General features: G+C 44.8%; 1 protein-coding gene across 11 annotated transcripts in view; it reads right to left on the bottom strand.

The window, feature by feature from the left end:
• LOC110563929 (tetratricopeptide repeat protein 41-like) overlaps positions 1 to 23,355 on the bottom strand; it is a 51,011-nt gene extending 27,656 nt beyond the window's left edge. For 8 of the 11 annotated variants that reach the window (XR_009589970.1, XR_009589971.1, XM_060377844.1 and 5 more), the window contains exons 1-5: positions 15,829 to 19,052; positions 12,334 to 12,514; positions 7,917 to 8,131; positions 2,882 to 3,042; positions 1,557 to 1,998 (exon numbers count right to left, since the gene is read on the bottom strand). Coding sequence is in view for 9 of the 11 variants with exons in the window: in XM_060377844.1 (XP_060233827.1) it covers positions 1,557 to 1,998; positions 2,882 to 3,042; positions 7,917 to 8,131; positions 12,334 to 12,514; positions 15,829 to 16,615 (1,786 nt within the window). In the remaining 2 variants the exon portion in view is untranslated. The other 3 variants (XM_021661179.2, XM_060377843.1, XM_060377850.1) reach the window with 3 other exon arrangements.
• Positions 23,356 to 24,127: the final 772 nt, after the last annotated feature.

Raw genomic sequence — 24,127 nt, 5'->3', positions numbered from 1 at the left:
AAAGGACCTCAGGACTCAAGATGCCAGCGGAGCCAGGTGTGGTAGTGCCAGCACTTGGGAGGCAAAAGCAGGTGGAGCTCTGTGAATTCAAGTCCAGCCTGGTCTACATAGCAAATTCTAGACTAGCCAGAACTACATAGAGAGATCCTGTCTCAAAATCAAAACACCAGCACTTGGAGGCAAAGGTGAGTTTGAGACCAGCCTGGTTTAGAGAGAGAGAGGAAAGGAAGGAAGGAAGGAAGGAAGGAAGGAAGGAAGGAAGGAAGGAAGGAAGGAAGGAAGGAAGGAAGGAAGGAAGGAAGGAAGGCAGACAGACGAAACCACCAAAGGAAACAAAACCAGGAGATAAAGTTCTCCTTCCTGAAGATGAGGACCAGCAGGTGGCAGCAGAGACAGACCAACCAAGAAACTATGACAAACACTCCTGGGAACCACAGAAGGAGGGAGACCTTAAGGACTGCGGTCTGTGAAGGATCAACAACCACAGCAGAAGACTGTGCAGGGACAGATGACAGCCATGGGCACCCACGCACCAAGGCTTTATCTAAGAGAAACAAGGCAAGTATTCGAATCCTCCCCTGACTGAAGAAGCCCGGTTGGCAGAACACGGAGAATAAGCCTGAATTCAGCAAATCAGCTTGTGCCAGAAGTAGGACCGTGGAATCAAGTGAGTTGTTTATATTGAGTTATTAAAATAATAAAGGCACAATATTCAGAGCTCTAAAAAATTTGAAACTTATGCCTAATACAGTTCTCTCTATAGCCAACATACATCTCTCTAGGTGGAATCAACAAATTTAGCCATAAGAAGATGAGCTACCCAGTTAAAAACGAGTTTCTAATAAACTAATTTTTAGTATAAATATGTCTCATGCTATATTTGGGATGTATTTATTCTGAGAAGTATTTGTTATTTATCTGAAATCCAATTAGTGATTAAGTGCATGTCATACAATATCTGAGACATATTCTATCAAAATACTGTTTTTTACAAATTTGCAAAATGCTGTTTTTAACAAAATACAAAATTAATTACTTTCTCTGTATTGACCAGGCTGTCCTGGAACTCACTCAGTAGACTAGGCTGGCCTTGAACTCAAGAGATCTGCTTGCCTCTGCTTCCCGGGTGCTGGGATTAAAGGCATGAGCCACCACGCTGGCTGGGCTCTTTCGAAATGCTTCTTTTTATTTATATATGCCCGCATGAGTTTATGTGCACCATGTGCATACAGGTTCCTGCGGAGGCCAAAAGGCATCAGGTCTCCAGGGACTGGAGTTAAGAGGTAACTGTGAGCCACCCGAAGTGCATGCTGGGAACCAAACCCAGGTCTTCCACAGGAGCCGTAAGCGCTCTGAACTGCTCTCCAGCCCCTAGGCTATCATTCTTTCCTCCCCCCATCCCCTAAAATATTATTTGTTGTTGATCTGAAATTCAAATTTAGTGAGGTCCTGCATTTCCCCTGACAATTCTCTCCCTAGTCCCTTCTGCTGAGCAATGATACATCACAGACCTTGGACCCTATTATCCCCCACCAAGACGTTAACGCTGCCCAGACCTTTTCCTGAAGCCACAGTGGCCAAGCTTCCCTCTTTATGCTTCAAATTCCAACCGTAATCTTCAACCCAGCGTTTGAGAATCAGCTCCCAGAGCTCCGGGACAGAGGCCACTTCCAGGTACTCCCTCAGACACTGGAACTCATTGCGGTAGATTCGGCACTCCTGCAGCTCCTTGGCGATGATCGAGAGCTTCAAGGGATTCAGGTTTGGTTTCTTCCTCAAAACGGACCTCCTCTGCCCAAACCGCTCTTTGTCAGTGTTGGGGAGGTGCTGTCTGAAGATGCTGAACTTCGTGTCTTCATCCCCCAGGCCGGAGAACTCCACAGTCCTCACGTCAGGGCGGGCACACAGCGACTTGCAGGAGAGACTGGAGGAGACAGTGCTCAGAATGAATTTACAGTGAGGCGGGAGTGAGTGCGGCAGCCAGGAGAAATCTTTTGCCTGTTGGAGACATTTGAAAACTTCAACGACCTTAAAATCTCTTTGCTGATGGTCTTCAGACTTACAATATGAGGCAAGGGTGGGGTTACAGTCACTAAGAGTAACTTGGACAGGTAACCATTTGGTAGTAAGAAATACAAATTCACACAGAATGGAACCACATTTGACTGCTTCATCTATGATGAACCTAATACTACAAATCTGGACTCTCTTAAAAATAGGTTCCCATGAACAACTTAATAAAACCTTGACCTTCTGAGTAACAGTGATAATCAGAGGAAATCTAATGAAAGACAAATTGAACCACTTAATAAAAAATAAGAAGACCTTGTGTTACAGTAAAGAATGGTTACGTTTGGCAGTAAAACTATTATGATATACCTATTATGGCATTTTCTTGATTATTTAAAAACTTTAAATCACATTTCCATGTATTTAATTTGTGTGCACACATGTATATGGATGTACAGGAAGGTGCCATGGGATAACGTTTGGGAACCAGTTCTCCCCTGTTTGGATCCAGGCTGTCAGCCGTGGCAGTAAGCACCCTTTCCACAGAGCCTCACTGGTCCCCTATGTCTGGATTCTAATCCCACCACTTATTTATCTCTGGACCTTAGACAACACCTAATATCTCTTTGCCGTCTGTCCAGCCAAGGATGATGAGGAGTCTCTTTTGAATGGCTGTGTGCACTGTAGACGTTTGGTTTGAGCCAAAAGGGATACAGTTAGAGCTCCTAAGATGGTACCCAGCCCATGGTGAATGCCATGTATCAATGGCGGGTATACCTAGAAACACAGTACAATAGAAATACATTATATACACACTAGAGAATGGGCTCCTCTTTTTATAAAGGAAGTGTTAACACTTAAAAGATGTTACCTTCTGACCTGAAATCCCATAAATGCCAATCAACTCTTCAATCCCATCTAGCACAAGTACACATGGCTTTAAGCTGATGGAGGCCATGAACACTTCTACAAGAAGCGAAAAGACCAAGACGTTTGAGTCTTCATTAAGAAAATCGATTTCAAGCTGGGGGCCTACAAAACAAAGAAATCTCAAATTAGATGAAAATGTTTCCATCTCTGCCAAAATGTGCTGATGGACTGAGGCAGCAGCGGGGTTGGGAAATGAGTGCTACTTACAGCTGTACAGAGGACACATGCATGCACATGCTTGGCTGGTTGCAAGACATTCAGGCCTGAAGTAATGAGGGCATTTGTCACCACATGTCTTCAATACATTTCCAGGATGTCATACTCAAATGCTGTGTGTGGCGCTTGTGCGCTTCTTGTGTGCACACATATTGTGTGTGTGTATGTTTGGAGGCTGGAGGTAAACATCTTCTGTTCTCTTCAATCACTCTCCACCTCACAAGGTCAGTCTCTCTCTCCTCTCTCTCTCTGAAACTGGAACTCACATATGCTGCACCAACTGACTAGTGAGCTCCAGGGATACTGCTATTCCCACCTCCCCAGGGTTCCAAAGGTTATGGGAGTCTGATGCAAAATCATCACAATGAAGAAGAGATCCAAGCAAAAAGCATTCTAATGAACATAACTATTTTTCCTCAAAATGGTGTTAAAGAGAAAGATAGTAGTGATAATACTGGATAGTAGTGATAATACTCTTTGTTTGGAAAGAACCAATCTGTCTCTATTAAAGGTCTGTTGTCTTATTTAAATGTTAGTATCTCAAATGTTTAAATTCCCACTTAATGACCTACCAATAGGCAGCTCTCTCTGTGTGTATGAGCTCATGTGTGTGCTAGGTCTATCAGTGAATAATAAATCAGATGTAACCTCTGAACTCACAGGGCTTTCAGACAAACAGTAAAACCCACAGACCTGGCACGTCTGTAGGTCACCCAGGGGACCAAGCAGGGTAAGCTCACAGAGGGAGACAACCGCATGAAGTGCCGCACACAGGGCTCAGGCTACGCTGGCTATCAGGCAGGGAGAGCTGCCCATCAGCCCTCTCGCTGAGGGGAGGCTTAAAGAATGGGAAGTATTTCACCCCCAGAGGAAATCCAGGGAAGGGAGTGGACCTGAAGTGATGGGTCTACTCCAAAGACACCAAACTTGTGCAGCCAAAGGCACGAAGCCAAGCTAGGATGTGATCTTGGCCCAGGGCACAAAGCCTAGCATGCCCTGCTGAGGCTTTCTGCCCATTTATTCCACCTCACCAACTCACAGGCAGGTTCTCCTGTGAGCCAGTGCTAGGTGAAGATGGGGAAGAAAATCTTCCCAAAGACTGAGATTTTCCCTCTAGGAGGCTATCTGGTGCAGTGGAGGACAAAGAGCCTCAAAGTCAACAGAGCCAGAGCTTAGATGCTCTACTCTACCCATGTGCAGCTGGTAGCCCTGCCACTCTGAATGTCAGGATGCTGTCGCTGGTCGAAGGCCTTCAATCTGTACAGCTCATCTTCCAGGACTGCTGTGCGGTTTGCATGTTGAAACGGAATTGCATCAAGAAAAGAACGACTCCACAAAGCATGTCACAAGGATGCCAGCTGCTAACAAGGCAGGAGAGGGGAACAGGGTGTCAAGAGAGCCCGATGGTGGCAGCTCTCCTCCAGACACTTTGTCCTGGCAGGCAGGGGCTGGGGCCAGAAAAGCAGAACGATGTCACATGTGCATTTGGTGTCCCAGAGAAAAGGGCCCCTGCTCACATCTCATAGAGAAACGCCTGCAGATGCAGAGAGCAGAGGTGGGTCACAGGAAAGTGGGCGGTGGGGTAGCTGAAGCTGCAGTGTGCATTCTCTAAGCAGAAGTTCCGCCCCCTGCACCCACAGGCACCCCATCCCGGAAACCAGCTGTGCTGCGAAGCACAGGCAGCCCTGAAAATGCCTGCAGTGACCTAACTTAATCAGGCTGCAGCCTCTTCTGTTGCAGCCTTTCTTCTCCTTGATCTACAAAGGGAATGGGAGTGTCTTGTTTTACTTAACATTGCACCCGCTGCCCCTCCCCCCCCCACATAACTCAGGGAGAAATGCTAATCCCAAAAGCACATAACAGCTGCAAAATTATAGTGGCAGCAGGTTGCCAGCAGGTACCATTGTCAATTCTTGACCTGCAGTTTCTTTCCAATCTCATTAGGCCTTAGGGCTTAGGTTTTACAGATGAAAAACAGAAGGGCTCGAGTAAACTGCCCAAGATCACCCAGCCAGTAAAGGAAGCCAGACTGTGGCTCAAGCCCAAAGCCTCTCTTCTGGAGCTTCCATCATGAACTAGGAGAAGAGAGATGCTCTCTCATGGAGAGGTGTCTGCTAGTCACAGGCTTTCCTGAATTTGTCCTGCTGCTGCCAGACGAAAAAGCTACTTGTTTGAAAGACAGCAGCTGTTTTTACTAGGAGCTTTCTGAACCCCATTAAAATAACAACTCACTTTGGGACTGAAATCATAATTGGGTGTGTTCAGCCAAGCTTGCATCATCAGCTAGCTGCCTGGCTCAAGTGAACACCTTGGGGATGAGCCAGAATAGGCCTAGGAGCCTTCCGGAGACAGTCACACCTGCTTCTGCTGACCGATTTTACCTGCTTTACAGACCCAGAAGTGCAACCAAAGAGAACTCGGCTATCCACATTCACCCATGAATGTTCTCAGAAACCCACTGGGCGCACAAGACTCAAACACCTGCCCCACCCCATAGGAACTGTATGAAGGCAGCCAAAGTTGCCTTGAGGTACCCCACACTTACTCAGGACCTAGAAGCACACACAAGAAGATGAGAAGAGATGAACTTTCACCATCAGGCAAAGGTAGATGCACACCAATGCATACCTCCACAGTGGGTGCACAACAGTGACAATCACTAATGTTTATCAGTGCTCACTGGAGCCAGGAATCACACCTAATCCCTTTGTCTTTTGTACTTCATTCTAGTTAATCCTCTGACATGCCTAAAAGCCACTTTTTCTCTTAAACCCGTATTTTATAAATAGAAAAACAAAGCTAGGTATGATAGGCTTATTATCCCAACACAATAGAGACGGGAGTTCAGGGCCATCCTGGACTACACAGCTTGAGTCCACCCTGAGCTACATGAGACCTATCTAAAAAAAAAAAAAAAAATCAAAACCAAATGGGAGCCAAGCCACAGAGAGTTAAAATGACTTAGCCAAGGCCATGTGACTAGTAAGTAGTGGCATAGGTTTGAATACAGGTTCTCAGGCTCCCAGGACAGAATGAAGCACACAGCACAGGGACCCCATGACTGGTACAGCACACCTTGCATCTGAAACCTCACACATCCAAAGTAGAACCCTTGACTTCCTCCAAACCTGCCCCCCACACGTGCGCACGCATGCATAGACACACACAAACACACACACACAGTCTCCTTTGCCTTTCATTTGGTTTTTTTCAAGCCTAGAGATGGGGGTTACCCTCGGTTCCCCCATTTCCTTCATCCGAACTCCAATTCTTCAGCAAATTCTCAAACTACACACAGCCCTTCTCCCCTGCTATTGCCGTCAACCATTTCAATAACCATTAAGTGTCTGCAAGCTTGCTTCCCTGCATCCGTTTCCCATACATCATACTGATTTGGTACCAAGTCACATCATGCTCCTGCTTAAAACTCAGGCTCTATCCACTCCTGATATTCTGCCCTGCAAAGCTCCCTCCTATATGAAGCAGCCCTGCCTTCACTGCTTTGTCCGACAGACCATGCTGTCCATTGTTGTCTGGCTATACTGGTCCGCTGTCCATTTCTAGCTCACCCTGCTGTTTCCAGCTCTGGAACTACAGTATTACTTTAGTTTCCCCCTTTGCCTACAGTGTTCTTTCTTCTGATTTCCATATGGTTGGGCCCTTAGACTGTGAGATGTTCCCAAAGAGCATAGCAGAGACAAAGGTTACCTGTCCCACGAACACCATCCCTTCCTTAGGGAGGGGTTAGCCTTCTAACCCTGCCTGATAGCTTGTGGCAACTTCTTACTAAAAGATGGCAGTGGGAGTCCAGGCCTGGGCTTTGAAGGGACAAGTGTGCCTTTTCCATCTGTTCCCTTCTCTAGCCCAGCAGTTCACAACCTGTGGGGCATGACCCTTTGAGAGTCAAATGACCCTTTCACAGGCATCACATATCAGATAACTTGCGTGAGATATGCACATTGCAATTCATAACAGTAGCAAAGTTACAGTTATGAAAAAACAATAAAAATAATTTTATGGTTGGGGTCACCACAGAATGAGGAACTATATTAAAGGGTTGAGAACCACTGGGCTAGCCCAAAGCAGAAGAGTCGGGCCTTTCAGACACAGCCTCTATTTCCTCCAGGGAGCACAGGGAAGAATGCTGCTTGTTCCTCATTTAAGAGACACCTAGTAGACTATTACCTGGGAAGAAAGAGTTCTAGGAAGAGAGAAGCAGGATGTACAGGTGAGGCCATAGGGGATTTACATCAAAACAAGAGAATGCTAGCCACAAGCGCAAGAGCAGGAACTATTCTGATTCAGCTGATGCTTGAAAAATTATGCTAATTATCCTTTGTGTCACTGTTTTAACTTCATGGGAAAAAGACATATTTTTACTGATTTTCCTTTTTACATTAGGATTCATACTTTTTGTTTGTTTGTTTGTTTGTTTGTTTGTTTTCAAGACAGAGTTTCTCTGTGTACCCTTGGCTGTCCTGGATTCACTTTGTAGACCAGGCTGGCCTCGAACTCACAGAGATCTGCCTGCCTCTACCTCCCAGAGTGCTGGGATCACAGGTGTACGTCACCGCACCCTGCAAGATTCATACTTTTATCAAAGCAATTTTTTTTTCTGGTCTTAAGAGCTTTTTGGCTTTAGTTTGACAAGTGCCTGAGGTGTTTGAAGGAGACATATTGGTATTACTGTAAAGTGAAAGTGGAGAGCAGAAAGCATGGGGGTGGGGCTTTGTGCACTTTCTGCCCAGAAGGCTGCTCACCGTGGGCTCTATCCTGCAGCTCCATGATGAAGTAGTGGATCACGGACATAATGTCACTGCTCTCACATGTGCTTCCCACAAAGTACGGGATCAGCAACACTCCGGGATACTTCTTTTTGAAATAACTGACCCAGTTGCCGATCAGAGTAGACTTCCCACAGCCACGTTCCCCAGACAAGAGCAAGATAGACTTGTAAGTTGGAAGAGAATTTATTCTGAAAAACAGAAGGGTAAATGGTAAGCACAAATATTGAAAGCAGAGGGAAGGAGGGAAGAACGTTTCTGGGATACATTTTCCCTCCAAGAGATGTGAAGCTCTGGCCTAAGTTTGGTGGGCTTCAGTTGGCTCCTAGAAGCCATTCCTCCTTTAGCTGCAGTTTTGTAAGATACGAGATTATGAGAGGGGAGACTTAGTGATTTAGAAATATTCCACTGGCTAGATCCTAGGATTGCCCGACATGAACTTCAACTGTGGACAAGGCCAAGGGAGAAAAATGCCCCCCCCCCAGCCCACTGTACGCCTGCTTTGCCCATCTCACTACCACCAGGCTATCCTTGGTTGCTTACACATCACACTGGAAGAGGATGAGGAACAGGAGCACCCGTACACCAAGAATGAGCATCACTCTGAAATCCACAGAACTGGAGTTCCAGCTAACCACCACCACTGCTGACTGAGAAGCGCTGCGCCTTCGCCAGTGTGTGGCGACTGGTGGCTGCCCTTTGACAGCAGTCTGCGTTCTGGCGAGAGCTTGCCTCCATGCTTCTTCCCTCACTGACACCTTTTTTTTTTTTTTTTTTTTTTAAGACAGTGGATTTTGTTTGTTTGTTTGTTGTTTTGGTTTTTTTCAAGACTGGGTTTCTCTGTGTAGGCTTGGCTGTCCTGGAATCACTCTGTAGACCAGGCTGACCTCAAACTCACACAGATCTGCCTGCCTCTGCCTCCTGAGTGCTGGGATTAAAGACGTGGCGGCCACCACCAGCCATGTATGTCAGGAAGGTTGAATGCTCTAAAGTGCTTTATTTTTTAGTGAAGTCTCTGCACATGCAGAGACACCTCAGGTCTGTGAATACCATGATGGAGACTCTAGCCTTGTGATTTAAACTTATTTGCTTCGTTTACTTTTTTTTTTTTTTTTTTTTTTTGAGACAGAGTCTCACCTTACTCAGGCTGGCCTCAAACTTTCTAAGTAGCTAAGGATGATCCTGAACTCCTGACACTCCTCCCTCACGTTCCCCAGTGCTGGGAATCACACGCCATCAGCTCATACTGTTGATTGTGTTAGATTAGTATGTATCACTTAGGTTCAGCGAAGCTGACACGGAATCTCTGCTATTTGGGATGCTGAGGTAGGGAGATCACAAGCTAAGGCCATCCTAGATAGTGAAGTGAGATTCTGTTTCAAGAAGGAAAAAGGAAAAATGCCGGGGGCTATAGTTCAGTGGAACAGTGCTCATACACATGAGACTCTAGGTTCAGTCCCTAGCCCCAGTGATACAGAACATGTGTATGCCTGCACATGTGTGTAGTGATTTTTCACTGACAGTACACACCATGAGGATAGTCCCAGAATTCTCTTACCATTGACTAGCATAGCACCTGACAACAAACTGTTGAATGGATAAATGATTGGATGAATGAAACGAACCATGTGAGCCTGAACTCAGATTCAGCAATCCATGAAGACTGGTTAAAAACACTCATTGAAATAAAAACTTCTAACTTGGGTTATTAAAAAGTAGTGATTTCACAAGAATTCAGTCCTCCTTGATAGGAACTGGAAATCAATGCTCTATTACTTAAATCCTGTCACCAGTTGTTTTCAAAAGTGGGATTTCATCTTGAGCCTGCTCTTGCCTGTGCCCTCAGCAGAGTGAGCTTGTTGCAGAATGGCAGATAGGGGCCTGTGACAGCAGACGATCCATCAGTTCATCTCCAACGTCATCCCCACTGCTTTCCCTGCAGCTGCCTGGCATCTCTGCTGCTTCTGTGGCCTCAGGACTTCTGTATTTACAATTACTTCTGTCTGGAATGTTCTTCCAGGCCATGTTTGCATAGCTGGCTGCCTTCCTTATTCTGTTAGCTATGCAAACATCACCTGGTCACCTAGGGCTTTCCCTCGCTCCATCAGCTGGCGCTTTCATTCCAGTGTTCCATACTGCTCCATTGGCCCTTGCAGACATGGTGCATACTGAACGCTCTTCACACATGCTGCTTAGTTCCAGTGTCCAGGATCAGATAGCACAGAGGCAGGGATTTTAGTTCTTTTGTTCACTGGAGCATCCATGAGTCTGAAACCGTATGCGGCACCAGGCAGGTCAAATCAGTGAGGACAAAGACATATGTGATACACCTGCACAGCCAGAGACAGACTCAACCATGGTTCCTTCTCAACAACAAATGGTTACAAAAATGTATTGATAAAAGTTTCATGTATGACCTGGTGAGTTGGCACATGCTTGTAATTTCAGTACTCAGGAGGCAGAGACTACTCAGAAGTTTAAGGCCAGCCTAGACTAACTATATAGTGAGTTTGAGGCCAGCCAGGGCTATACAGAAAGATTGAGTTGAAAAAGAAAGATAAGTTAAAAAAAAAAGTTGGTATTAAGCCCATGCTTTGCAACTTGGAACAGAGAACATTCTTCTATTGACTTCCACTCAGTATTCAGGAACACAGAGCACAGAGCACTGCTCCAGATAGCAAAGGAAACCGAGCCCTAAATGCCTCCACACAGATAACACAGACCATCTAATCACTGTGCTTTTACTGTGTCTGATTTGGATTCAATTGCAATAAAATTTATTTGAATGATAAACTGCTCAAAAATAATAAACAAAATAAGAACTAATGTACAAAGCAAAAACCTCAGTATTAAAGTCACACTTGGCTGGTTTTCATTTTATGAGGCTGTACAAACATCATTACTGTTTAACTCCAGAACACGTCCAGTATCCAAAAAAAAAAAAAGAACACCTCCCTTTCTGTCCCCACTCTTATCTCCCAGCATCCACTCCCTCACTCTCTGCTTCAGTGGACTTGCCTATCCAAGCCTAACATGTTTAACCTACAATTTATATATTTCTCCTATAGTATTAAAGACATTGGCTGGGTATCATGCTGTAGTAAATTGTCTTTCTCTTAGCGTGAGCACCCAGAACCAGCAGAAAGCACACTGGTCAATCTGTGATGAAGTATTAAGCCTATGACAGTAACTGCAAAGGCCAGCCTATACTGTCCTAACTACTGTGGCTTTGTTTCAAATCACAAAATTTTTACATACTAAACCAGATGTACAGTAAGAGCCAGAGAAGGAGAATAAAAAAAAAGATATTCAAAGATGCCTTCCCCTCTTTAGAAATGAGACTTGGAGAGACACTATAGACAAGTTTCTCTTACTGTTACCTCTTTTTATCGGTGCCTGTGGGCAGCAAACAGGGGTCTATGGTCACCATTGGTGGAAGAGATAGGGGGCTGGCAGTACTGTGCAGAACACCAGGTACACCAAAAAGGAGTTATGAAATGTGAGTAACTTGATTCCTCAGTACCCACACATGATACTGTCCATATCTTAATGGGTTTTTGGTGAATACATTAGTGTGATTTAAAATGACACGTAGAAACACATTGTAATGACATGATGCCATCCAAACATATTCATATTCCCTAGTTGCTTTGTTTACACCCATTCCATAATTTTCAGGAATTAGTTAAACAAATTTTTGATGTATGGGACTAAAAAAAAGACAGGTCCTCTGCCCTTCAGAGACTGTTAATCTTGAGAGCACTGGAAGAAAGCATATAAAACACAGTAAACTCCAAAAAGGCAGAGTGATCTCTTACCTCCTAACTGAAGCATGGCTTCCATGGTCTTTTTTCCTTTCTTTTTTTCTTTCTTTAACCCAATTTTTTACTTACATTTTTGCAATTTTTCAAATTAAAATATAGTTACATAAATTTCCCCTCCCTATCTTCCCATGCCCCTCACTCGTGTCCTCTTTTTCTTTTGTTATTGTTGTGATATATGCATATCCACATGCATAAATATGTAAGTATAACCTGCTGAGTTGGTTCAGTGTTGTTTGCATGTATGTGATTTCAGGGCTGACCCCTTGGTATTAGGTAACAAATTGGAAAGCTCGCTCCCCGGGAGACTAATTCTCCTGTTTCAGCTGTAGTGAGTTACTTGCAGTTCTCTGTCTAGGGGTGGGTCCTGTGAGATTCCCCACTTCCATATTAGCATGCCTATTGGTGTCTTGATTCAGATGCCGCACTGCTGAGGTGTCTGGCTGTAGCCTCTCTCACGGGGTCTTTCTTTATGGGAAAAGGAAGGGCAGCCGCTCTGAATCCGGAGTTTATTAAAGTCAGGTTGCTCTGCTTTGGCCCCATGAAATAAATTAGGATTCAGAATGTCTTACCTGAGAATGGAGTCTAACCCTGAATTTGCTATGGTACCATCAGATTCAAGTTCAGCATTCTTTAAGGCAAATCTTTCCAGTATGTCAAATGTTCTGCTGGATTCCTTGGAAATAACAAACACTTGCTTGCACTTTTCAGTAAACTCTTCATGATACAAATGCTCGAAACTGTGTCTATAGTCTTCACAGCAAAAAAAAAAAAAAAAAAAAAAAAAAAAAAAGATAAGGAAGGTATTAATTTGTAGTTTCACAGCTTCAGTTCTGTGTGATTCTCCTAAAGGCCCAGGAAGAATCCACCCTTCTGTGTCTCTGTCACCTTCTGTCTATGGCTAGACCATTTTTACAGCCCACTGTATAAAGTACTGAAAGCAAACCACAGAACAGCGGTTCTCCACCTTCCTAATGCTGCAACTCTTTAATACAGTTCCTCATGTGTGTGTTGTGGTAACCTCCAACCATCAAATTATTTTGTTGCTGTCTCATACCTGTAATTTTGCTACTGTTCTGAATTATAATGTAAATATCTGGCACACTGTCCCCAAAGGGGCTGTGACGGGCAGGCTGAGAACCACTACCACAGACAGGTCATTTAACCTAAATGGAATCCAACTTTCCGGACCTCAGAGCAACAAGCGTGAAACAACAAATTGATACATATATTCTGTTGTCTAGTCAAACTGATAGCAAGTACAAAGATAGTTCAGTTTTGTGGTATGTATGTAATATATGTGTGTCCTCCTGCAGAGGTTGGAGGATAGAGCATATTTTAAGGGTAAAGTTTTCTAACATGGGTGATAACCACAGGCACAGATCCAACTCTGCCACTGGGGAAGTCATTTAAATCCTGGTACGATACAAAGGGCCAGACTACGAAAGTTCATCCCAGCTCCCTGCTGCCTCAGCTCCACAGCTGCTGCCTGACTGGAGTCAGGGTGTTCCGGCCTACCATAGCATAGGCTGGTCCAGTGGAGTCCAGAAGGCACCCCTTGCACTTCTACAGCTAACTGGGCTTCCCTGAAACCTAGCTTGGCCAACACCGGCCTCAAGTTCCACGAGCTTCAACAGAATTTAGGAGGACCTTACACTCCACCGAGTCTCTCGAATTAATCTTGACCCTCACTCACTCAAGTTTCTATGAATACCCTAAGTATTTGTAATTGATTTTTAAAGTGTGTTTACAAAAAAATGAGTTGTTACAGCTTTTTGTTTGTTTGTTTGTTTGTTTGCTTTTTGAGACAGGGTTTTGTTGTGTAGCCTTGGCTGTCCTGGAATTTACTCTGTTGACTAGGCTGCCCTTGAACTCACAGAGATCTGCCTGCCTCTGCCTCCCTGAGTGCTACAATCACAGGCATGGGCCATCACTCTTCTAAGAGCCAAGAGTCTAACCTGAAATAAGGTGATTGGCATCCTAAGAATTACACCTGTGGTTGACCATTAGGTTCTATATGTACCTGCATTTGCATGAACACACAAACACACACACACTGATAACTTTACATTGCTTTTCAGAAATTACAGCTGACCAAATGGTCTACTACTGCCCCCGCTGTAGGCTGTGAGACTCTGACCGCACCTGAGATATTAAAGGGTACCAAAGGTCATGAGGAAAAGGCTTAACCCCTGTTTCTAAAGCGTTTTTATTATTTAACCATTATATATCTTCTTATTAATTTAGTGCAAATATATCCATTTAAGAATAAAACCCAGGTGCTGAAGAGATGGCTCAACAGTTAAGTGTGCATAGTGTTCTTGCTGAGGACCTGAATTCAGTTCCCAGCACCCTATCAAGGGGCTTACAATCACTTTAACTTCAGCTGCAAGGCATCTGCTCTGTGAGCGCACCTGCACTCATGTAACACACACTTACACACAGGCATAGTCACACATACATAAACACAAGTGATTTAAAACTAAAAGTAAAGCCTGGCATTACTGTTGCGTGCCTGTAAGCCCAGTATACAGGAGGCAGAGGCAGGCAGATCTCTGAGTTTGATGTCACTCTGGACTGCAGAGTGAGATCCAGGACAGCTAGGACTACACAGAGAAACCCTGTCTTGAAAGACAAAACAAGCAAACAAACAAACAATAACAGAAAACTAAAAGTAGAAAGAAAAAAAAAGTCTCAAATAAGCTAACTTCTCAATAATATTCAAAATCAGGCTGGACAAAATCAACCCTGTTGAAAACCCCCCTCTAGACCTCACGTGAACACTAGATGTTCTGAGTCTCCAAGAGCTCTAACTTCCCAGCAGTCTCCAGTCCTGTTAGGAGCTCTTCTTTTCAGTTCCCAAAGTCCCCTTGCAGAGGGCCCACGTTCAGTTTCCAGCACCCATGTGGTGGCTCACAACTGCCGATAACTCCAGTTCTATGGATATGACATTCTCTTCTGACCTCAGGCTCCTGCAGGAACACGGTGCACATCCATGCAGCCAGACACACATACACACACTCACATAAAAATAAATATGTATTTAAAAAGAGAAGCATATGCCACAGGACTGTAGTGTTGTTGCAGGGTGGTCTAATGCGTGTTACTGGCCCTCAAGATCTGATTACATCTATCCTTGTTTTGTAAGACATACATGATTGGTTGATTAAACGGCCTCTACCTAGGCAGGGCAGAATGGCTAAGGCTCCCAGGCTCTACAGGACAGGGACTCACAGGAAACAGATGAGGGACAGGAACAGAGGAGGTTAGTGTGGAGGAAAAAGCTACCTGGGCCGAGATGAAAAACTCCAATAATGGCGTGAAAAGGCCCATGTGAAGAATATAAGCAAGTACCATGGGATTATGGATGGAAGATAGACCAGATGAGGAGGATTAAGGTAGATGGCATTGGATGGGGGCTGGGTGATGATGAACGGTGAGGTTATTGAGACAGTGTAAGTGAAATATCTGCCCGGCCCAAGGTAAATTAGGCAATTATAGAATCTAACAGGTGTCTGTGTCTTATTATTTGTGATAGCGGGTTAAATAATAATCCACAATAATCTTAGGGCTAATAATAAACATTATATATAGCCCAACACTCATTTTTTTTTAATTTACAACAATGGGTAATAACATAAAATGCTTAACAATTATATTCAATTATTTAAAAGTTCCTTTCCTAGGCCAGTGAGATGGCTCAGTAGATAAAAGCACTTGATGCAAAAGCCTGATAACTTGAGTTCTATCCCTGGAAATCACAAAAAAAAAGCCCAATGAGGTGACCTAAATTCTATAATCCTGCACTGCAGGATACAGCAAGATGGAAGATGGAGACAGGAGAACTGATGGACACTATGGGTCAGACAGACTGGAGTATGCAGATCACCAGGCTGAGAGATGCTGATGGAAACTATGGGTCAGACAGACTGGAGCATGCAGATCACCAGGCTGAGAGATGCTGCCTCGACAAAGTAAAAGGCAAGGACCTCCAAACGCTGTCCTCTGACGCACACACACACACACTCCCGAGGCTGACGGAGTCGACTGTCTCTGCGTTTACTAACCTATGTTTTCTGTGATGGTAGTCACTGGGTAGAGCTTTTCCACAACGGCCGACCAGTCCTTGAACACCAGATCACCCAACTCATCCAGGTCTCTATAGAAGCGGACTGGAAGCCCTTTACCAATGATCCTAGCCTTGAGTTTTCCAACCTTATGTTTTCCCTCTTGCAAAAACAGAGAAGCTGAGGACATCTTTTCTTCTTCCTTACTTAAAGTCCTCAACAGTGCGTTCGAGGTCCGGAAGTAGAAAAATTGAAATTGAGATTGCTTCCGAAATGCTGCTTGGATGATCTCAAACTCTGTCAGGCTGCAGTTGGGAGTCTTCAGGACCCAAGGATAACCATTTTTGGCAGCAATGTATAGATTCTGTTCTCCCTTGGATAAACTCGAGAAGTCCTTCACTTTGGAGAACACGAAGGGTGAGTAGTCAGGGAGGAAGTCTCCATAGGTCTGCCCCAGCAGGCAGATGAAGAAGGGGAAGCACTTGTCCACATAGTCGAGGCAAAGCTTCAGGTGCTGGGCATGGAGACAGGAGTACTGTCGGAACAGGTTGGCAGTGAAGGATTTGTGGGCCTTCAGGGCTGACCATCTCAGGTCCACAGCTTTGAAGTAGGTGCCCCGGGGGCTGCAGAAGTCATTCAGCCGAGGGAAGATGTTGTTGGCCAAAAAGTCTCTCTCTTCTTGAAAATCATCTAGAGTGGAGCAGATATAAGGCTGGATGGGTTTGTGGGACTTTAAAACGGGTTGAGTGTTGTTCAGTTCTCCGGTCTCACTCGCGTTCTTATCCATTACAAGCTGCTTGGGGATGACATCACACCTAGAACAAAACAAGTTCCATCCTGGCCCAATTGCCAAGGCCCACAGCTTAGGTCTCCTTAATTGCGTTTGCTATAAATAAGTGGTCAGGTTTACACAAATTGTCTTTTGAGGAAAGGACGTCCCAGTTAAACAATCTAGACAAAGTAAGGGTAGAAAAGGCAAGACAGATTGACTTTAGGGTCGCAGGCAGCTTGTGTTTCCCCCAATTCCCCACAAGGCTTTGGCTGAAGAACTCACAAGTCGGAAGCTGGATGGTAAAATGACACAAGGCCTCCCTCCTTCCCCAGAGTCCCGCTCACCATCCCAGGTCCTTTGGCCAACCACAACCTCTGCCCCATAGAAATGGAAACATTAATGCAAGGTGACATGCTGACAGTAAGAAAAGGAAGGCAAGTCTACAAATGGACCCTAATGTAGTGAGAAGCAACATGAGACACAGAAGGTTCATGACAAGTAGCTGAAGAATGAAAATAGGTATAAACTGGAGGTCAGCACAGGAAAAACCAGCCAAAGAAAGTCTGCATCTATGAGCCTGCTGATTTTATCTGCAGTTAAGTAAACTCACACAACAGTCTACTCACCTACTGGAATTTAATCCTACCAAGCTACCTAAACATGCTCCAATGATGACACAGCTGTTCCTGAGAGCTAAAAATAATTATAAGACGACTTCACTGTATGGGCTTCTTCTCATGCAGCGTACTTCCACACCAAAGATCACTTCTTAAAACTATATTTACTCTTTTCACATATAGTAAAACATATCCGAAGTATAACACAGCTCCTAAGATCTCCTAACAGCATGGTAAGCCCATGCCTTAAAAACAACAACAACAAACTATTAAGCCTCTGCATTGACTATTGCTTCAATAATCCCCACAAGAGGAACACCACCCTACTACACAGACCAACGGGCAAAGTCTGGACCAGATAAACAGTGCATCCAAGGTCACACCAAGAGAAAAGGCAGGCTTGCTGGCTTGCTTGAATTTACTTATTCGTTTATTGGTGGGTGTCCAGGAATGTGTGTGTATGCGTGTGTGCACATGTGCCACAGCCACCATGTGGAAGCCAGAGGGCAACTTTTGAGAGCCAGTTCTCTCCTTCCATCATGTGGGTTCTGGGGAATGAACTCAGGTCATCAACTTGGGAGCAAGTGCCTTTACCCTTAGTTAAGGTCAACATTTATACACAGATCAGCCTGATTCAGAATGTGTCTATGTCTCCATATTCAGAGAGGTAAGACTTGAGGTGTGATGAGTCCATAAATCAATGTGTAGAAAGCACCAGCCTATAAGGAGTTTTATAACAAACAAGAAGCAATGTAGAGGTTTTTTTCAATGTCACATTTTTTTCCCAAAAATTCTAAAAAGATGACAGAATAAACACCATGGATATTTTATTAACAGAAGTCTCACTTATCACATAGGAGGGTAGAAATAAATTATCAATCCTTGCAAAAAAAAATCTACCACCTCTCATTGCCATGTGATCAGAGGTCATTTCTGAGTGTGAAGGAGTATGTGTGTGTGGAATATAGTATTCTCTATTGTGTGTGCAGAAGCCAGGGGTTCACCTTGAATACTGTTCCTTCGGTGTTATTCACCTTAGTTTTGAGATAGGCTCTGTCATTGGTTGAGAAGTTGCCATGGATGCTGGCTGAGTTGGCCAGTGAGCCCCAAGGGTCTGCCTGGCTCCACCTCCCCAATCCTGGGATTATAAGCACATGCCACCAAGCCTACCTTTTCTGAGTGGGTTCTAGGGAATGAATTCAGGTCCTCGGGCTTGCCATCTTCGCAGCCCTCCCCCTCCTCTCACTTTCAAGGGCCTACATGGACGCTCACAACCTTCTGTAAGTCTAGTTCTAGAGGATCCAATGCCCTTTTCCAGGCTCTGAGGGCAACAGGCTCAGGCATGGTGCACATAAATGCATGCAAGCTTATACAAATATCCATAAAAATAAACTAACAACAAAAAATATGGTCAAGTACCAAAAATCAGTGATCTAATGAATCTACTCTCTGGGAATCACTTTCAACCAAAGAAGCCAAGAGGTAAACAAAACAAAACTACAGGCTTGACATGGTAGTGCACTCCTGTAATCCCAGTACTCAGGGAGGCAGAGGCAGGCGGAGCTCTGTAAGTTCAAGGCCAGCCTGGTCTACAAAGCCAGAGCTACACAGAAAAACCCTGTCTTAAAAAAGAAATGAGAAGAAAAAAAAAAGATAGATAGATAGATAGATAGGTGAAAGAGAGCAAGTCCTGGCATGGGTGGCTCAGCCCTGTAGTCCCAGCACTCAGGAAGTAGAAGCAGGACCAAACAGTGAGACCAAACAGATCAGAGTGTGTCTGGATTTCAGATCAGCAGATCCCATGCAAAACAATAAATGGGTGTTCCTTTGAGCTGCAACTTACCACACAGCAAAACCTCATTCAGGGTCACAGATTCATTCAAGTTCATTTATTTTCATTTCTTCAATACTGTATATAGTTTTCTTCATACTGGAATTATGTCTTTGTCTATTCCCACATTTTTTTTTCTCTAATACAAATGAAGTTTTTGTTTCAATTTTTATGTTTTTGCAGGAGAAGCACAAGACTTAATTTTTACAAGTTCCTCTTAAAATCATCTTAAAATTTACCAGATTTTCATATTTGTTTGAGACTTTAAAAAAAACTTAGGTCCCAGGTATCTGGGATAAATAAGTAATTACAAAATAAGGAACTCCATCAGTCTTTCTTTCCTTTCTTTCAATTTTTCAGAAAGGATCTCTCCGTGTAGCCCGGCTGACCTGGAACTCACTCTGTAGACCGGGATGTTCTCCAACTCAGAGATTTCCCTGCCTCTGCCTCCTGTGTGCTAGATTTAAAGGTGTGCCCCACCACATCTAGCAATGTTCTTTACAGTTTTTTTCTTTGGTTTTTCAAGTGTTTCTCTGTGGAGCCTTGGCTGTCCTGCATTCACTTTGTAGACCAAGCTGGCCTCAAACTCAGAGATCCTTCCTCTGCCTCCTCAAGTGCTGGGATCACAGGCATTTGCCACCACACCCAGCTAATTTTTCTGAAATGTATATCAATTGTTTTGTCTTTCTCTTATTACTAGGCCCTCCTAATGAGTACAGAACAGCACTGGCTTCTCTACCTACCTCCTGATTCTTTTTGAAATGCTTTTTCTTTTAATTTTATATCAGTTTATTTACTTTACATTCCAAGCGTGCCCCTTCCCTCCCCTCCTCCCAGTTGCGCCACTTCCCTCCTTCCCTCTTCCCCTCTCCCTCTCACTCCAGCAGAGGAGAGGTCCCTCTCCCTGTATTAATCTTCCGCAGCACATCAAGTCACAACAGGACTGAACATATCTTCATCCCCTGAGGCCAGGCAAGGTAGTGCTGCCAGGGGGAGGTGATCCAAAAGCAGGCAACAGAGTCCATGTTGGAAACAGCCCCCGCCCCCTCCAGTCGCCAGGCGCCCCACAGGAAGACCAAACTACCAGTAGGCCACAGTGTGTCCAGAGGGTTCAAGCTCATTGGCTGATGTCTCAGTCTCTGGAAGCCCCCATGAAATGTTTGTTAGTATTTTGTTTCATTGTAACAGCAGTTGTTAAGAGTTACAATACCCACATTAAAATACTTTTAAAGACGTGAAAGAAACAAATCTGTTGAGAAGGGATTCAGTAGTAACAGGAGGTATGTAGATCAAAAACACATCAGACATGTGCATAAAGCTGCCTAAGAAAAACCTTGTTAAAAAAAAAAAATAACAGCAACAAACAAGACAAGGAGCTGGAGAGATGGCTCAGAGGTTAGGAGCACTGGCTGCTCTTCCAGAGGTCCTGAGTTCAATTCCCAGCAACCACATGGTGGCTCACAACCATGAGAGGTCTGGTGCCCTCTTCTGGTGTGCAGGCAGACCACTGTATACATAACAAATAAAATAAATAAATAATAAATCTAGCCCAAAATGGATTAAAGAACTAAATGTGAGGGATTGGAGAGATAGCTCGTAGTTAAGAGCACTGTCTGCTCTTCCAAAAGACCAGGGTTCAATTCCCAGCAACCGCATGGCAGCTTCACAACTGTCTGTAATACCAATTCCAAGGGATCTGACACATTCACACTAATGCACATAAAAAAATTAAATATTATATAAAAAATAATTAAATATGAAAAGATACAGCCCTTTAAGTGTACAGTTTTATGGGCTTTAAGCACCCAAGCTCAAGAATGTTCCTCCAAAGTTCTGTGGTTCTCTTTTGTGGAATTCTTCCATCAGGCTACTCAGGTTAGGTTCTGTACTTCTGCTTACATCCAGGTGTGCTAGTGCATTCCTGTAATTCTAGCACTCAGGAGCATTTGACATTAGCCAGCGCTACGTAGTAACTTTGAGACCAGCCTGGACAAGGTAGCAAGATCTTGTCTCAAAAAATAAACAAACAAACAAACAAATAAATAAATAAAATGAAAAGATACATGATACACTTACTTACAGTGCCCTTCCCTGGTTCATGCCTGCCCATGCTCTGTAGTTATAGAGACCGTATATTTATTGCTCACCCATGAAATTCCAGCCCCATAATACCTAGCAGATGGCAGGGCCTATATTTGTTGTATTAATAAAGGAGAGACAGAGACAGAAGGAGGAAAGGAGGGATGGAAGGAGAGAGGGATAAAGGGAGGGAGAAAGAAAGGGGAGGAGGAGGGAGGGAAGGAAGGAGTAAATCAATTAACCTAGCAGTTCACCCCAATTCTTCAATGGTCCCAAACGCCTTTTCTGCCTTGATCTCCCCATAGCTAGATTACATCTGCCTATGAAAGGAGGTATTCCTGCCCCTAACTGCATCCCCTTTACATGTCAGGAATTTCCTTTCAACTTTAACTGCAAGTCAGGGGACTAATGGCATTAGATCTGCTCAAGATGTATGACAAAAACCACAACAAAGGTAGAAATTGCCAGGAGTAGCCATAAAAATACAGCATTAAACAGAAAAGCCAGCTGGGAGTGGTGGCACACTCCTTTAATCCCAGCATTGAGGAGGCAGAGGCATGTAGAGGCCAGTGTGGCTACAAAGCAAGGTCCAGGACACCCAGGGCCACAAAGAAAGACCACATCTGCAAAAATAAAAACTAAAACAATGTAAAAAACAGAACAAAACAAAAAGGCCTAAAGATATGGCTCAGTAGATAAGAACACTTGCTCTTGCAGAGAACCAGGGGTCAGTTCCCAGCACCCACTGGGAACTGGGAACTAGATGGCTCTCTAGGAAGCAAGAGAACCAGATTCAAAGGTGAGGAGCTTAACAACCATAGACTGGGGAAAGACAGAGCAAAACAGACATGAGAGATCAGTGACAGGTCAAAAGTCCGAAGAACAGAACATGGGAAAAATACTAGGAACCCAAGAAACTGTCATTGTGCATGCGTGTGTGCATGTGTTTCTCTATCCTTTTCGTGAACTTGGAGTTTGCCGTTTTGGCTAGGCTGTTGGCCAGAGAGCCCTATCTGTTTCTGCCATCACCACCCCACTCCCAGCTTCGGGGTTAGACCAGCATCTGAGTGCTGAGAATCCTCACTCAGGTCATAGTGGGAGTGGGGCAATCATTTTAGCCCCTGAGCCATCTCTCCTCAGCTGACACCCACTTCTTCTACAGGGAGCTCAGTCAGATGAAGGCTGACAGTCCATCGTTTGCCAGCCTGAAGGTGGTTTCTCTCTCGGTCTCTCTCTTTCCTTCTTTCTATCTAGGGACCATCATCTACAGAAACTTCTACCCACAAAATACAGCAGCTTTATTTTGGAAGACAAATCTCATTCTCAGTTCCTCCCAGGTGCAGCCCAAATCTACCTCCCACTAGCCAGTTAAGATGCATTTGCAGTTTCAGAACATTGCTTGCTCAGTTTAAAAAAAAAAAAAAAAAGAAAGAAAGAAAGAAAAAAGGCCATGATGGGCTGTCAAACTTAGAAACGGGATCTTTTTCTAAAAACAGAAAGAAGATGCTGGTATGCTCTAATCAAGCATGCAGGCATAAAGCCTGCGTTTCACATTTCTCTGTGCTTTGGCAAATGTAGGGAAAACAGCCTTCGCCACATTGTGCCTAAATTCCGGAAGTTGCCAAAGGGACTATGTCACTGCCACTGAAAAGCTTGCCTTCAGGAATTTGGATGATTACCTGAAAACAACTCCAGTTTTGTTAGAGAAAGCAGTGATGGAACGGTGTGTTAGAAGTAGGCTAAAGAGCTTAGAAAGCATTTCAGAATGCACAAGCTGGAGTTAGGGACTTCCCTCACCAGAAGAGCCCCTTTCTGTCTTTCGGAGGGCAGAAAGGTGTTTCTATGAAGTTATAACGCCACAGTCCAGGCTATTTGTAAGCACTGCGGCTTTTGCTTTCAAGTATCCGCAAATGTCCTTTCCTGTTCTATGCCAACTTGGACTTCACCAGCTTGCTCTCCAGCTGACTCACAGAGAGGCTCTAGATTGCCAGGTAGTTTCCTTGGTATTTATGGGGATGTCAAAAAATTTTGAGTCCTTGGAATTTCCTAGGAGTTGTGAAACACCCCCCCCCCCCTCTACTGCAAACCAAAACAGAGGTCTCAGGAGATGCTGGCAGCGAAACACCAGTGGTGCTGAAGGATACAGGAGCCCTGAGTGACGAGCAAGAAAGCCGACCTGGAAACCCGCGTGCCACCATCTGCCAGAGGCGGAGCCCAGAATGTCCTTTGACACGGGGCGGCTAGGGCCACGCGGGACGGCTATCCAGGCACGCCTCTAAAAACTGTGTGCCTTAGAATCTGGAGTACGCATAGATCTATTCTGCAATCACAATGAAGGGGAAACCTTAAATAACTCAGGACACACTTCCCGCAGAGACAGACGAAAAATGTGCAAGGGCCAAACTACGCAACTGGCTCAGACGCCAGAGACTACGATTCCCAGCATTCATGTGCCGAGTGCTTTGCATGCCGGGAACTGTAGTTTCTCACCACCATCCACACGCACTCCGGATATTTAACCCGTCACGTACTTCTTTTTCGAAAAGCAACACCGAACAGAAAGGTGACGGCGAACGTAGCGCTGAAATGGTTCCCAACGTGACCCTCGTCGTGGAAGAAAAGTGGGTAAAAAACGCGTTGTCTTGGCTACGGTTTCCCCTAGTCACAGAGTAAACGTTCTGTAGGAACCGGAAGTGGTTCCCGGGGACCTCTAGGAAAGGACAGACATGGTAAGTGCTTACGTTCATTGGACGGTTTTCCTCAGAGACCAAGGCTTCCCAGGCCAAGGGGTGGCCCGGTGTGTGAGGGGCCCGCGGAGCCATTTGATTGGAGGAAAGATGCTGGCCCAGCCCAATCGGAAGGAGCCACGCTTCGGGCATCGGGCACCGCACCTGGACAGTTCCGATTGGCCGGCTGCGGTCCCCCCCACGCCTCCTCATTGGGTGCAGAGAGTGCGTGGTGGGGCACGATTGGTGGGTTCGTGTTTCCCGTCCCCCGCCC

Source organism: Meriones unguiculatus, chromosome 2 (assembly GCF_030254825.1).
Source record: "Meriones unguiculatus strain TT.TT164.6M chromosome 2, Bangor_MerUng_6.1, whole genome shotgun sequence".
Lineage (NCBI taxonomy): Eukaryota > Metazoa > Chordata > Mammalia > Rodentia > Muridae > Meriones > Meriones unguiculatus.
Note: the sequence above shows the minus strand (reverse complement) of the source record. Positions and strands in the feature narration are given on the sequence as shown.